Source organism: Alosa alosa, chromosome 10 (assembly GCF_017589495.1).
Source record: "Alosa alosa isolate M-15738 ecotype Scorff River chromosome 10, AALO_Geno_1.1, whole genome shotgun sequence".
Taxonomy (NCBI): Eukaryota; Metazoa; Chordata; class Actinopteri; order Clupeiformes; family Clupeidae; genus Alosa; species Alosa alosa.
Window position 1 is genome coordinate 11,667,904 of NC_063198.1, and position 16,533 is coordinate 11,684,436.

General features: G+C 43.0%; 2 protein-coding genes across 2 annotated transcripts; both read left to right on the forward strand.

Moving 5' to 3' along the window:
• Positions 1-206: 206 nt before the first annotated feature.
• On the forward strand, positions 207-8,792 carry si:dkeyp-97e7.9 (DEP domain-containing mTOR-interacting protein). Its single transcript, XM_048255283.1, has 9 exons — positions 207-404; positions 2,935-3,113; positions 3,350-3,473; positions 4,053-4,231; positions 5,226-5,432; positions 7,698-7,829; positions 7,947-8,017; positions 8,147-8,251; positions 8,330-8,792. The coding sequence occupies exons 1-9, from the start codon at positions 280-282 to the stop codon at positions 8,453-8,455; spliced, it is 1,248 nt and encodes a 415-aa protein (XP_048111240.1). The 5' UTR covers positions 207-279; the 3' UTR covers positions 8,456-8,792.
• A 117-nt stretch (positions 8,793-8,909) lies between these two features.
• adnpa (activity-dependent neuroprotector homeobox a) lies at positions 8,910-15,425 on the forward strand. Its single transcript, XM_048255653.1, has 4 exons — positions 8,910-9,480; positions 10,437-10,555; positions 10,789-10,875; positions 11,117-15,425. The coding sequence occupies exons 2-4, from the start codon at positions 10,448-10,450 to the stop codon at positions 13,748-13,750; spliced, it is 2,829 nt and encodes a 942-aa protein (XP_048111610.1). The 5' UTR covers positions 8,910-9,480; positions 10,437-10,447; the 3' UTR covers positions 13,751-15,425.
• Positions 15,426-16,533: the final 1,108 nt, after the last annotated feature.

The following is a 16,533-nucleotide window of genomic DNA, read 5'->3' on the forward strand; positions in this document are numbered from 1 at the left end:
AAAAAGTATTTTCCTATAGAAATACTTTATCTTACTAAATGTGCCTCACCCAAAAATCTGGATAAACGAGAATGAAAAAGAGAGAATGTAACTGTGTGTGAGGTACAGACCCCTGTATTTGTGTACATAATATCATTCGACATTGTGGTGAGTGGGTACTTCTAGTCCTTTCTTTGGTATTTGGTAAACAAAGAATCCACCAATAAGATAGTTGATAGTTGAGTGCACTTTGAGTGAGAAGGACAAATATGTAAAATAAAGAACAGCAAAACAGCATAAATGGAAAGAACAGAAAGGAACAAAAATAGGAATGGAACAAAAATTAAAAGAACAGGAAGCATTCACAGGAAAGTGAAGTCAAGACAACACAAGGCTGAAGTTATGATTGCTGGGGAACAACTCAGGTGAGAGAGAGAGAGAGAGAGAGAGAGAGAGAGAGAGAGAGAGAGAGATGCAAATCAATGCAAAAGTCATATATTGATCTGTGGTATAACTGGTGTATATATAAACTGGCTGGAGATCTGTGTATCAGTAATATAAGTTGCCTAGAGTATAGAGCTCATGCCTCTCAGCTAGAGCACCATAATATATAGCTGATTTACTTTTCCGTCACAGGAGTGCAGACTACAACCCCAAATCAGAAAAAGATGGGACAGAGCTGCAAAAAGGACATATAACATATCAAATGTTAAAAAAAGACAAATTTGACTATTTCATAGAAAATATAATGTTCATTTTGAATTTGTTGCCAGCAACATGTTTCAAAAAAAGGGGCAGAGGCATGTTTATTACCGTGTTGCTTTACTTTATTTAGCAACATTCTTTAAATGTTTAGGAACTAAGGAGACCAGTTGCTATAGTTTTGAGAATCAAATGTTGTCCTATTCCTGCCCGATATAGGATTTCAGCTGCTCAACAGTCTGGGCTCTTCCTATTTTTTTTTTTATTCCATGATGCACCCAATTTGTCTGGACTTATGACAGGTCATTTTAGCACCTGGACTCTTCTTCTAATGGAGGAATACTGTTTAAGAATTAATTCTGGCATTGTTTTCCTGAAATATTCAAGGTCTTCCCTGAAAAAAGCATTGGGCCCTATCGTACACCCGGTGCAAATCGCGCTGCAAGGCTTGTTCTTATCTTATTAATTTAGTGATGAATTTTTCGGCATGTGCTCCGCTTTAATTAAACATTGCACCCAGGGGTGTGCAAATTAACGAAACAGTTGTGGTCTGGCGCATGATCCAAATATCGCTATCTTACACCCTCTAAAAATCATTACGCCATTGACAGAGAGAAACCTCGTCTAAAGCTAAATGTTGTTCCTCGTTGGTGGAACACACTGCCAGTTCCTACAAGGGCAGGGACATCCTTTTCCACTTTCAAAAAACTCCTGAAGACCCAGCTCTTTAGAGAACATCTACTCTCATAGCAACACTTACAACAAGTCTTACTGATCCTAGCACTCACCAGCCGTTTTAAACTGACAAGTAACTGTTAAAAACAGCACTCACCGACGCACTTATTCTTACTGTACTCTAATGTTTTTTTAAACTGTCCTAAAATTGTGAGAATTGTTCTAAAAACTTACTGTTTACCATGTTGTTAGTCGCTTTGGTTAAAAAGCGTCAGCCAAATGTAATGTAATGTAATGTAATGTAAAGCAAATGACGCATATAAAGCACAGCTGAAGACTGTCACAAGAAAACTGTCATTTGAACATTATTGGGGTAAGTGTTGCTTTTTTTCAGGCTATGTTTTCGATTATAACCCCTTGTCAGTCAACAGTGTAAGTAAAACGGTTAGTTAGTTTCACTTTGCCTATGAGTTCAAATAATAGGCCAGTGCAAATGCATGAAGGCTATACTCTGCTAGTCACATACAGGTTGTAGTAAAGCAGGTTTAGCATACACAGTCTCGCATGCAAGCAGATTCCTTCAAATGCACTGACTGTCAAAGTCAGAAGTCAATACGCCTTGCCTCACAAAATCACACTGTTAAATTAGAGAATGTGGACTGGACACACCTTAAACTTTGCGATAGCAGTACACGTTGCTGCGATGGCAATATATGTTGCTCAAAACCTGTGTACATCATTCGTAATTGATGGCCTTGCCAGATGTGCAAATGCCGATGCTGTAAGCACTGACGCACCTCCACACCGTCATATGCTGGGTTTTGAACTGAGCACTAAGTAATTGGATAAGTTGGATATGCATAGTCCCTCTCCTCTTTAGCCCAGAGGAGTCCATGATTTCCAAAAAGAATTGCACATTTTGATTGGTCTAACCACAGGACCTTTTTCCACTTTACCTCTATTTTAGGTGAGCTCAGGCCCAAGTAAGACGATGGTATTTTTGTATCATGTCTAAATACAATTCCGTCTTTTGCATGGTAAAGTTAACGCTAGCATTTATGAATTGAGTATCAAACTGTGCTCTTAGACAATGGCCATCGGACATTTCCCTGAGACCATACAATGATTTTCTTTACGGAAACAGGTCTGGTTTTAATGCAGTGCCATCTGAGGTCCAAAAGATCATGCCCATCCAGTATTGTTTTTCTTGTTTTTCACTTCTGTCCATTGTTTGCAAAGATTCCTCTAGATTCTCTGAATATTTTAATGATATTATGTACTACATGATGAAATCCCCAAATACTTTAATTAGTGTCTGTAAAGGTTTGATTTTTCTTCATTTGTTAAATTAAGGCATTAAGATCAATTTTTTTATTCATTTTTTAGTCAACTTTAGCATGGGTGTGTAAACTAATGAGCACAATTGTATGTCCTTTTTGCAGATAGGTATGGGATTATGAGATTTGGAGATAATCGTATTCTTTTTTCACTTGCATTTTACACAACATCCCAACTTTTACTGATTTGCGGTTGTATATTATAATTAAAAATGTGAAACCCTGTTTTCTTCTACTGCAGACTACGATTGCATGACGGAAAACTCATAAAGGAGCACAGATACCACCTGCGTAACTACCCAAACTGCTTTGTAGCACATGAGGTCATTGATTGGTTGGTAAGCCACAAAGAGGTACCAAATCGCCAAGTGGCTCTTCAGCTCATGCAACACTTGATAGACCATGACATCGTTCATCATGGTACACATCTTATCTCTTATGGAATACAAGGGATGTGAAAATAGATAGTTAGTTTTCTTATAATAGTTTTCTTATAATAAAACACTACACATATGCAAATTTAAAGTAAATTAACTTACTTTACTGACATAGTAGATGAGAGAAAGGTTGGAAGTGTGCATGATTGCGTCCAAATAAATTCTGAGTGATTTATTTCCTAAGCTTGGGAAAATGTTTTTTTGTGTTTGTTTCTACAGTGTGTGACAAGAGCCCCATCTTCAAGGATGCCAAGATGTTGTACCGCTTTAGGAAGGATGATGGAACATTTCCCTTCAACATTGAAGTGAAGGTCTTCATGCGTGGGCAGAGTCTTTATGAGCAGTAAGAGTTTGTTTAAATTAATTTAGTAAAATACCCTTTGATGATACAGAATGTTTCCGTCATGTTATTGGACAGCAACAAATCTATCTGCATGAGTTAAACATTATAAAGTTGAGAGGTTTGGTGTGGATTACCGAGGCCTACTTATGAGATGTCACACAGTAATACTGAATTTAAGAACCTCTTACAAAGGATTAAAAGTCTGGAGTCAGATAAACGTGACACTCAGGGAAATGAAAAAAGGGAATGGAGTGACAGAGGGAACAAATGAGTGAACAAAAGAAAGAAAGACAGATATAAAAGAGAAAGACTGCCGTCTTGATACACATGCAACTTTTTGAGCAAAGATGTTACTGATGATATTCTGGCTCTTTTCCACTTTTTATTCCAATATTTGCAACTCATTTTTATTTGGATAATGTAAATCATCAGAAGGCAACTTGTGATCATGCAACCAGAACATTAACAATCTATCCTTTTATTAGGCCTACTTGGCAGCATTGCTCCAAAAGTTGCCCCATGTATCGTCACATTAAAAGATGGAAAATTCTAAACACCAACAATGCTTACTCTTCTCAGTCTCATCGGCGGCAGGGACTCCATCCTCCAGCTGCGGGAGGAGAAAGGGGTGATGTATGAGCGCTCTTTCCCCGGCTGCCAGTTCATCGACTGGCTGCTGCAGAATGGAGAGGTGCCCAGCCGTCGGCAGGGGCTGGAACTGTGCAGGGCGCTGCTGGAGCATGGCATCATTCAGCACGGTTAGTGGGACACAATGCCTGACTTAGGTCAACGCGGCTATGAACTAGCCTGGAAAATCCAGACCCTGATAATCTAGAAAGATTAAGGGTCTGGCAAAGAGCAATGTAATGGCCGAATTCGAGGGGCGGCAACAAGCATGCATTTAAAAATCTCGCAATTGGATAACACTAGATCATGTTTACTATGAATGATTTCGGACTTCGACGCAATCGGATAACACTATGACCAATGTGTACTGTCCTCCAACGTTGCAGCGCTGTCTTCATCAGTTTAGATGGTTCCCCGGAATGCAAGGGGAAAAAGTAACGTGCATCATTGCTCTTTGCCAGAGTGTCTCGCAGAGACAATTCCATTGTGCTCTTGCGAGAACTCTGGATTTCCAGGGTAGCTATGAACAGAGCAGAACGGTGAAAGGTTTCTGAGGTTTTTTTGAGAACTACAAAATCACAGAAAAGTTCCTACTATCTTTGTCTCATATGGAAAAGGTCCTGTAACCTGTCAGCATCATATTTATTTCACACCTTCAGAGAACATTAGGAAGATTTTTTTCCCTTCCATCTCATATCTGTGGTAGTCACCATCACAAACAGCCGATACAACAGTCGCCTCACTTGATATTGCCTACACAGACTCCACATTTCTCCTTTCATGTTTCTTCCATTTTATATACTCTACATATATACTTATCTCTGCAGACTCTGGAAAACCTGTATTTATCCAACTATACACTGCACATTATTAATCTCTATTGTCTACACAACTGCACAGAATACCTGCACTTGGTATTTAATGCTTCTTTGCACTTCTGGTTGGACTTCTGGTCAACTGCATTTCATTGGCTCTACCTATACTCTGCTAAAAGACAATAAAGTTGAATCTAATCTAATCTAATTCTTTCCACACCCTTTACCATTCTCTCTTCTCTCATTTCCATCACACCTCCACTTTCTTTCTTGCTGTTTTCATCTCTATTCCTCGCTGTCTTCCCTATAGTCTCTCTGAAGCATAACTTCTTCGACAGCGGGCTCCTGTACAAATTCTGCATCAACTTCCGCCGCCGCCGCCGACTCTCGGAGCTGCTGAATGAGAACGAGCATGACGAGGAGGGTGTGGCTCCATCAAGGCAGGAGGAAGGGGCCGAAAGCCCCTTCGTTCTACGCAAGAACCCCTCCGCACATGGAAACACCACCTTCTTGTCAAGTGTGTATAGTGTAGCATCACCAATTATTAGTAGCAAACACTGGAGATGATAATTTATCACGAAGAGTAATGCAGTTGGTAACTACACCTGGCTTCTTGACTTCAATAATTAAGTAGCTGTAAAACTCGTAAAGCTTGGCAGAAATAATTGCTAGATTATGGGAGAGATTATAGCTGCTGGGAGAAGGCGATTAACTTTTCCTTAAAAAGCTTCAATTCAATTCAATTCAACTTTTCGCCATGTATACAGAGATACTAAGAATTTATGCAGGCAACACAAAGTGCAACAGAAAGACAAAAATAAAGACAAAAAAACACAATACAAGGACAGACAGGACCATTATGAGCAATAAATTAATAGGAATGTAAATAGTGCTGTGTTAAAAAAAAAAAAAGTGCAATGAAGTCTAAGTTTAAGAGTTATTTAGGAGGGCTATTGCCTGGGGGGAAAAAACTGTGGCGGTGGCGTGATGTTTTGGGCAGAAAAGCCCTGTACCGCTTTCCAGAGGGGAGAAGATTAAACAGACTATTGGCAGGATGAGAGGGGTCGGCCACAATCTTCACAGATCTGTTAATGGACCTGGAGCTATACAGGTCCATAATGGGGGGCAGGGGGCAGCCGATGATGCGCTCTGCTGCCCGGACGACTCTTTGTAGCCTGGCCTTTGCACGGGCTAACGCAGAGGCAAACCAGACCGTGAGGGAGGATGTTAGCACACTCTTAATGACCGCTCTGTAGAACTGTACCAAGATGGGGGGACTGACCTGTAGTCCTTTCAGGCGGCAGAGAAAAAACAGGCACTGCTGGCCTTTCTTCACTAGTTGGGAGATGTTATTGTCCCATTTGAGTGTGTTGGTGATGGTTGTGCCCAGGAACTTAAAGTCCTCACAGTAACAGATGAGTTGTTAATGACCAGAGGAGGAGTCGTCGGGGGCTTTTTGCGGAAGTCCACTATCATCTCCACTGTTTTGTTGATGTTAAGGTCCAGGTTACTGACTGCACACCAGGACTCCAGGAGACTGACCTCTCTGCGGTAGGCTGACTCGTCGTTGTTGGAGATGAGGCCTATTATTACACATCCTCTACATACTTACAGCACACTGCCCCCACCTACCCACCTACACACTACACACACACACACACACAGTCACTGCTCCACTCCCCTCCCGCCCACACACACATCTTCACTGTCATCACTCACATACATTACACACAGTACTCTGCTTGCAATAGTAAGTCCCTGCCCCCCCCCCCCCCTACATACACAGCACATTAGTTCATCAGGAAGCTTCTCCAACACACATCCCCAACATACTTACAGCACACTGCCCCAATACACAGCACATTGTCTCATGAGGAAGCTTCTCCAACACACATATTGCACACTGCCCTCTCCCCACATACACAGCACACTATCCCATCTCCCCTGTCATCCCCCAACACACACACCAAGACCCCTGGCAGTTGGGTTAGCCCCTTGAGCCGTGGATCTGCCCAAGGTTTCTTCCTTGGTAAGGGAGTTTTTCCTTGCCCTGTTGCTCTTGGGTGCTCCTTGTTGGTGCCCCCACCCAATCCCAATCCTCCCCACCTTTTTATGCAGCCCTTGCCACTTAATCTACTAAACCCCTCTTCTACTGCACTTTTACCCCATTAATGCACAAATAGGCTGACACCAGACATAATTTCACTGCATTTCTTACTTCCAGTAACTATATGCATGTGACAATAAACTTCCTTGTATCCTTGTATCCTTATGGTGGTGTCGTCCGCATATTTGATGGTTTTGACAGAAGGCTCTCCAGAGGTGCAGTCATTGGTGTACAGGGAGAAGAGCAGGGGGGACAGCACACAGCCCTGGGGGGCACCGGTGTTAACTGTGCAGGGCTGTGAGAGATGTGGGCCCAGCCTGACATACTGAGTCCTGTTGGTGAGGAAGTCTGTAATCCATGAGCAGAGGAGGGGGTGAATGTTCAGATGGGTCAGTTTGCTGTGGAGGAGGTCAGGGATGATGGTGTTAAAGGCAGAGCTGTAATCCACAAACAATCCACAATCCACAAGTCTTGCGTAGGTATTCCGACTGTCCAGGTGTTGTAGAATGAAGTGAAGTGCAATGTTGATTGCATCGTCAACTGAGCGGTTGGGTCTGTATGCAAATTGAAGGGGGTCCATGAGGTGGTCAATGGATGTTTTGAGATAAGAGAGGACCAAGCGTTCAAATGCTTTCATGAAAAAACTGGTTATTATTCTGTTGTTGATACTTCTAGTTCAGCCCTCTGAACTGAAGGCGGCATCAGGAGCACGTCGGGGCAGTCTGACAAATCAACAAGTCACTGGCAGTTACAGTCATGCCAACTCCCTCACCTCAGGGCCTGTGGTGAGGTGCAACCCCAAATCAGGTGCTTTATCAGTTTACATGACACACCACAGTAGAGATACAGTGCAGAACACAGAGATAGACATTTACCTGCAACATAGGTTCTTTCACTGACCACTTTGTGTGCTAATGTTGACAGTGCTGAGGAGAAATGTCACCTGTGAAGAACTGTTGTCCCCTGGTGCTCCTTTCATCAGGAGGGTTTTAACGGTAAGATTTAGTAAGATTAGGCCTGTGTTTTTTCCCCCTGATCCTTCCAACGACAGAAAAACAACAGTGTTATATATCTCCACTGATCATTATGTTCCCTTCAATGAATGTGTGTATGTGTGTTCACAGGTGTTGGGAGATGCTTTGGGTTGGGGTTTTGTGGTTAGGGGAAGATCCCCGTGTTATGTGCAAGCTGTGGATCCCAGCAGTCCTGCAGCAACTGCTGGTGTTAAGGTATAGCCTACCTCCACACACTCACACCCCAAACAAATGCATAAACTTTTTTCTCATTCTGTTGTCTCACCCCTGCAGGTGCGTCAGTTTGTCTGTCAAGTGAATGGGCTTAGTGTTCTCCATCTGGATTACCGTACACTGAGAAAGCTTGTGATGACTGGGCCTCGTACTGTGGTGCTAGAAGTGATGGAGCCAATTGATTAACCTATGGCAATCAGCCAGAGCATCTTCCATGGAGCATACATTTATGACAGCTCTTGTGTTTTTAAGATTTTGGTTTCACTTTTTGCCATAGCCATCAACACACTGTTTAGGCCTATAGTTGTTAACTAATCTGGTAATTGACCACATGCAGATAGGTGTAACCTATGGATAGACCAGTAGGCCTAAGTCTAGCCAATATAGGCTAAATGTCAACTTATTAATGCCCAAACCTAGCCTATATCATATTTGTTTGGACTTAAAGACAGAGGAAATCATTGTTTAATTACGTTAATAAACAGCAGGCCTACTCTGATTGTTTATGGTGCTTCACAGAGGATGTGGATTTATGATAAATAAATAAATGTATGAAATAATGCTGATGTCTGTGTAAACCATAGCCTACCCCCCTACTGGCGGTGTTGGCAAGTCGGCAATGTTTGTTGGCCAGCCGTGTTTTTCCTATAGGCCTACTTCTTCTCAGCCGGGGACACGCTACATTGTTTGATGCCAATGTAGCCGATAACGAGGTTGATATTTACTGCGGTGTCCATCCACGTCTCTGTGTTTAGAACAAGTTCGCGCTCGCTGCATCTGGATACGAGATTTTTTCTTTTAAGTTCTACACAAATATATGTCACTTCCGCTGTACTCGATTCGCCATTTTGGACAGGCTTGGCCCGAGCCATGATGAGGAATGGTCTCGATATAGGAAAACTTGCCGTTAATGATGCTTCTTCGTTGTATATTTGATTTGAGGATAATCTGACCACTGTAGAACAACACACTGTATCGCACTGGCCAGCGTACACCTCAGCAACTGGGCATATTTAATTTACTGAAACACATGGCACAGATGATCAGGATGAGTTGCTCAGCCCCACCGGCAGCCGAGTTTAGACGAAGGACAACTGCAGCACCGGGTTGGACACAATAAACTGGAGTCGGTCTCCTCTGTCCTGCGGTTTGGATGGAGTAACGTACAGTCCCTGAGGGGTGAAATATTTGCTGTCCCGAAAGAAAGAGAGGTAGATAATAGTGAAGCTATTTTCAGTACCTAACATAAAGCATTGTCTGCCAGTTTTCGGGGTTGAATCGCTTGACTAACGTTACTGTAAACACCATCTAAACTAAGATAGCCCGCGAGATACAATTGTTGGCAATCAGGAGCACGAGGTGAAAGTTTAATGTGCGATTAGTTAACTGTCCATCAAACTGAAAGTGTTCTCGTCATTTGGATTCTCTCGTTAGCGTCTGCTGCCAGCTACGAGTTAGAACAATTAGATCGGATGTATAGATTGAGACCTAGCCAGGCAGCTAGCGTAGGTTTGGCCTGCTTTAGCTACAATAGCAACTCTAATGTTATACGCAGTGACATACCCATTGCTATTCAAGACATATAGCTAGTCAGTTAGCTGGTGTTCGCTAGCCAGCGATAGCTGTTTTCCCCTTTTGTTGCAGAGAAATAACGTTAGCGCAAGTGTGTTGACTAGCCATTTCCTTAGCCAGTTGGCCTGTCGTTGATTGCATCTCCCCATTTTTTGGATGTTCAATAATGTAGTAAGCTAGCTGAAGTAACGTTAGCGTTTGCTATCAGATAACTAAGCAGCGCCGGATAAGCGAAGTAACAGTTCGTGATTATTATTTGAAATGCACTGCTTTGTTGCGTTTTCCTTAAAACTAGTCCGTTATTAGGCTACATGTGCCCTACCAGAGTTAATTATCTAAGTACATAACTCTATTATTCTGAGTTTTGAGTTCATGACTTTCTGGCGGGAGCATGCACACCGCTGGTTAAAAGAAAATCGGCTTCATAATGGCCCCTTGTTGCCTGTATGTCACAGCACAATTGCCGAGTTTGTTATGCTCCCTGTTGACTGCGGGGGGGAACCTTGATTAAGACTATCATCTCTCGTGTATGTCGTGTAGCATTAATAAATTAAGCTGCGAGTGTTAAATTGTGAGTTTTTTTGCTCTCCAACAGCAGCAGCAAAGATGTTTCAGCTACCGGTGAACAACCTCACCAGGATACGAAAGGCCAGGAAGTCGGTGAAAAAAGTGCTTGTTGACATTGGATTGGAGTACTGCAAGGACCATGTTGAGGTAAAATAATACGATTGTGTTATTTTTGGTCCTTTATTTAAGTTTGAAATGCAAAGGTCCAGGTTCATAGTCATACAGTACAGGGTTCTGGCATTTAGGATATGACTTAACATTAAAAATGTAAAATGCAACCCTTGCCTGTCATATCCACGTGAAAGCTGTAAAATATGTAACCACTATGCAATTTTATATAATTAAATGACTTATGTTAAATATTTCCTTGTTATGCACAGGATTTCAAGGAGTTTGGTCCTGATGATCATTATGTGAAGAGTCTTGGTTGGGAGGATGTCTGTCTGTGGTATCCACAAAAACCACAGGTATGAATCAAAGTCAAAATTCATTAATTTTCAGAGACTAAGTGGTATATGGTATGTTGGCGAAATTAATCAAACCATTTTTATAACATTGCTTAATTGATTGTTTTTTTTTTTTAATTCCTGACGAAAATCTAAAGGATCAAAACTTTACTGAATAAAGTTTATAGGAGCATCTAACAGTGTGCAGATCTTTCTTTTGATTGATTGTTTTTTCCCCTCTTGTGATTGCAATGTCCTACAGGACTACAGATCAAAGCAGTTTTGCTGTTCAGAGTGCCCCTTCTCTTCCAAATACTTCTCGGGATACAAGAACCACTTTCGCAATGTGCACAGGCAGGACTACGAGAAGCACATTCTACTCAACTGCCCCTACTGCATGTACAGCGGCAATAAGAGGTCCTTGGAGACTCATGTGCGGCTCTTCCATGCGGCCAACAACGCTTACCGTCAGAACATGACGTCCAACCAGGCCAACATGATGGCGATGAAGGACGGCTCGCTCCAGGCTGTGTACTTTTGCAAGACGTGCACCTACCAGGACCCCCTGTACAACGTAGTGCGTCGGCACATTTATCGCGAGCACTTCCAGCATGTGGCTAAGGCCTATGTGGACATGGACTCTGAGAACAAATCAGGTGGTAATGGCTCCGGCGCTGGCATAAATGGCATCCAGTGCAAGATCTGTCAGTTTGCACCACGCTCCTACGAGGCACTGGTACAGCATGTGGTCGAGTTCCATGAGAAGATTGGATACCAAGTTACTGCACTGATTGGCCACACAAACATCCCCGTGTCCAGACCCACATATCAGGCAGGTTTGTCAAGAGGAGCCGTCTTGACTTCTGGAGGTTGGCGACCTCAGACACCCCAGCAGATGAACCGCATGGCCCCCCCCAAAATGCAGGGGATACCAGTCTTGGATCACTTGAAGCAAAATACTATAGGGTATAAGCTTCCTATGGGGCAGCCTATCCGCATGGGCCCCGCTGACAGTGCAAAACTGTTGGGCGCGTGTGATCCCATCCCGGTCAAGAAGCCGCATAATGTGTCCACTGCTCAAACACAGAAGTGGAAGATCTGCACAGTGTGCAGTCAGCTCTTCCCAGAGAGTGCATACAGTGCCCACTTTGAGAAGGAGCACCAGGCAGAGAAGGTGAGAGTGATGGCCAAGTACATCATGAAGATCCATAACTTTACTAGCAAGTGTCTGTACTGCAACCGCTACCTGCCCACCGACACACTACTGAGCCACCTGCTGGTCCATGGGCTTTCGTGCCCGCTGTGCTACACCACATTCAACGAAGTGGAGAAAATTGTAGCACACAAACGCCAGTGTTGCCCCGAGGACACGAAGACTGCTCCTGGCGAGTCTCCACTAACCTTTGACCTCACTGTTGCTCTTGGCAAGCCCAAGAACATCCAGCTGATCGTTACTACCTATAACATGAAGGACGCCTCTGAACAGTCCTCCACTAAGGCACAGGCCCACATGTCTGACCAACCCAAGAAAGTGCATGTAAAGATACCAGACAGTCAGCACGAGTCACCGGCTCCAAAGGTGCCTCCTGCGAGTCTGACACCCAAGACGGAGGTCGGCAAGACCCTGTGCCCCCTCTGCTTTTCCATCCTGAAAGGGCCCATATCTGAGGCTCTGTCTCTCCATCTACGGGAGCGTCACCAGGTGATCCAGACAATGCACCCTGTGGAGAAGAAGATGACCTACAAGTGCATCCATTGCCTCGGTGTATACACAAGCACCATGACTGCCTCCACCATCACGCTGCACCTGGTGCACTGTCGAGGCGTGGCTCAGTCTCAGGGAGGTACAGCCAGGCCTAGCACTGCTAGGGCTGGTCAGGTCACCAAGCCTGTGGCCACCTTGCGTCCCCCAGGCATAGGGACTCTGAAACGTGAGCTGCCTCCGCCCGATAGTCTGGATGCGAAAAAGAGGAAAATGGTGGACCACACCAGATGCTACCCCACTATATTTGTGGAGAAGCCCGAGGAACCGGTTGTGTTGGCTTTGGATCCCAAAGGCCATGCGGAGAAGACCTACGAGGCTCGTAAAGCTTTCCTCACTGCCTACTTCAACTGCCACCCTTACCCGTCGCAGCGTGAGGTGGAGAAGCTCGCGGCCAGCCTCTGGCTATGGAAGTCCGATGTCTCCAGCCACTTTGCCAACCGGCGCCGCTCATGTGAGCGAGACTTCGTCACGAGGAAGGCTGTTGTGTTGCTCGGCTTCAACATGCGTGCTGTCAACCAAGTCAAGCATGACTTGGACTTTGACCCGCAGTGGTATTTCGAGGGCACGGATGATGACGACAGCAGGCTCTCAAAGATTACTAAATCCAGATTGAAGGATGCTGGAGGCTTTCATCACAGTGAGAATGCCAAAGCAGTCCAACACTTTGTCATCAGGCAGCCTGTGATCGCAGGACAGGGTAGTCTAAACAAGCCGAGCAACAGTGCCTTCACGCCGAAACCCGGCTCTTATCAAGAACCCATATCCATTGACTCTGATAGTGATTCTGATGTAGAAGAGACGACCAGTTACGCTAAGCCCTACGAGCGACCTCATACCGTGTTGGCAAGGGGAACCGGTGCCCACTTGGGCCAGCAGCCGGTGTTCCTCTCTCAGGAGAGACGGCCTAGGCCCCAAGAGAACTCCTCACGTAGTTTAACTGGACTCATAGATGGACCCTCCATGGGCCACTCGGCCAGAGATGCAGCCAAGAACCTGGACAGCTCTCTGTCTGTATCCAGCCCCGAGGAGGAGTCATGGGCCCGTGGCTCAGTGACCCTCGACGATAGCAGTTATAGACCAGCTGGTATTTTTGAAGGACAGGGGAAGGAAGTGGGGTTGGTGGGTAGGTGAGCAACAGGACCTTGATCACCCTCCAATTTGCTGCCAATCTCTGTATCTCTCCACAGGAGAAGACTTGACTGACTTTATGAGAATATTGACCTCCCTACCATTTTGTTTATGGCTATAACAGAGGAAATGGTTACACAGAGAAGACATTGCTAATTCAAAGTAACAACAATTAAAAAAAAAAAAACATTTAATTTGATTCACTCTGGTAAAACCGTTGTGCTGAAAAATATACATTGTGCTGACTGTGGAAAAAAATATGCATTTTGATGATAGATTCCATCACTTCAGTGATGTTGAAGGGTGTCAACGGCAGTGATGAAAAATTGCCTGCTGGAAGTACTGTTTGGATTTGACTGAGATGAATATGGACCTCTATTTTCCCAAATTGTATAATTTAAGTGTCTCTTGTGTATATTTTATATGCATTTCCCTCTATTTAATCATTCTTAACAAGTAGTTGCTAAAAATCATGGAAAAAATGGGTTTTCTCTTTTGTTTTCTTTTTTGTCAATAAAAAAGGCAAGCGTAGCCTAATTTCACAAAAGTAATCGAAATTGTGTCATACAGATAGTAACTTTTCAACTTATAGAAGATGATCTCATGCATAACTTTTCTGTTTATTTCCTATTTATTTTTCTTTTGCCATTCTTCCTGGCTTCAGACCATTCCCTCACACAGAGAACATTCTCACATCCCTCAGATGTTGAAGCTCTGAATGTGAATGGCTCTTGTAGACTTAAAGACCTCAGCTAGTCCCAAGGGTGCAGGTTGGGAGATCAGACCAGATGTTGGAGTAAAAGTTGGTGTGTGTGTGTGTGTGTGTGTGTTGAGTGAGTATGTGCTCCTGCTTTGTGGTTTCAAGTGCTTCGATCATAAAGATGCTTAGGATAATAATCAGATGGGGAAAAAACATTGTTTCTTCTTTTGAGCTAAATCTACCTGTACAAGCTTGAATATGTTGTTTTCTAAAAAGGGCACAAATACAAGGTTTCGTGTAGACTATTGTCCCTGGGAGGATGACACTATTCTGGTGGTCTTAATAACTTGCATGATGTGGACACTGTAGATTTAGCTATTCTGAGGACTTTATTTCTCTTTTAGCCATGGCAGTACTGGTGAATTCCTATTTCCAGTATTGGAAATGATCTTTTGAATCATTGAAGAGCTGTGCAGATGTTGTTTATCTAATCTAATCAGATTTGTACCCCATACGATTGATTGAAAGCTTCAAACACTCATGTAATTCTTGAGACTCTACTACATTTGTCAGCTTTTTTCATATGTTGGGATTTGCCTGAAATGAATTAAATTAATACAGTGTTTATTAATTACCGTCTTATTGTGCTATGAAACCCGACAAGTGTTTTTGTATTTTTATATATGATGAGGGGGAGAAATACGATTATTCTGTTATCATTCAGAGACAGATGCCCACGTTATTTCTTTATAATTTTTTCTTTTTTTCCCTTTTTTTTTGGAATGTGAGGGTTTGTGTAAGGATCTCAGAAATGTTTATGTTGGCAGTCATGATTATTATTCACTGTCTGAATGCTAGGTATTTGTCCTCTGTGTGACTAATGTGTAGCATCTTTTTTGTTAAATTATGTAGTTATTTTGAACAAACTCCTTTTGAAAAAAAATAATAAAAAGTGAACTTTTGTTGAGACACCACATAGAAAGCTGGTCGGTGTAAAATTTAAATGCAGGCAGTTCTTAACTATTCTCTAATGTGATTCTCTGAACAACAGCGTGGACATTAACAAACATCCTGCCCTCAGTTTGCTTCTGCTTGAGATGCCTCATGCTGAAATATTTTTTGTGTGATGATGCAGTTCACCAGAAGGGGGCAATCACTTCACATGGTCTTTGTTTTGGACTGTTTCCTATGCACATCTTTGAGGAGAAAGTAGGAAGAGATGGATAATCTGTGGATAAACTCTGAAAGCAGGAAGAGACGGATAATCTAAGATTGAGAACAGAAGATAATATATCTCTTGAGGCATAAGACTAACAATTAAATATGCCATGGCAGTTGCTGGCATAGACTGGAGGTATTATAGACCTGGAGAGAGTGATCAAGTACTGCTTCAATTAATTTCAATGGCCGATGCTAGGCTAGCTAACTCAGCCAAAAATATCCTTAATTGACTGCAACATCTTTAAAAAAAAAAAAAAAAAAAAAAAGGTGTCGACGTTCTTGCTTCTGACCACATTTTCACAAACAAGTCAATTAGGTGCCACTTTACAGATGTCCACAAATTATGTCGTCCATGTGGATTGGCTGCTTGGAAACAAACAACATACTCTTGTGCACACCAGTAATATGGCAGCCAATTGACTTGCTTGTGAAAATGTGACCGGAAGTGAGGATGAAGCTAACTCAATAATAAATCCTGACCCTCTGGTTCCCAACCCAAGGTCTGGGCCACCCTTAGGGGGGCACCAAAGATCACAAGGCTTGGACAGGGCTTTGCTCTAAGGTAGATTTGTATCACACAGACTTACTGGATAATATAAAGTCTGCAAATAAACTATTTAAAAATAAAAAATAGTAGGCAATACCTCTCAGCCACAGCCATCCTGTGCTCTCAACCTGTGTTGGAATGAGTCGCTTTTAACTTGGATACACTTTCTCTGGGGAGGATATCATTAGTTATTGCTGGTGATTTTCAGATAGCTCTTGATCATTTGTAATGACATCTTAATAGCTTTGGCTGGCCATGAGGTGTTATCTAGGTGGTATCTTATGAGGGATGTCTTGTCCATCATATGGGCTGATATAC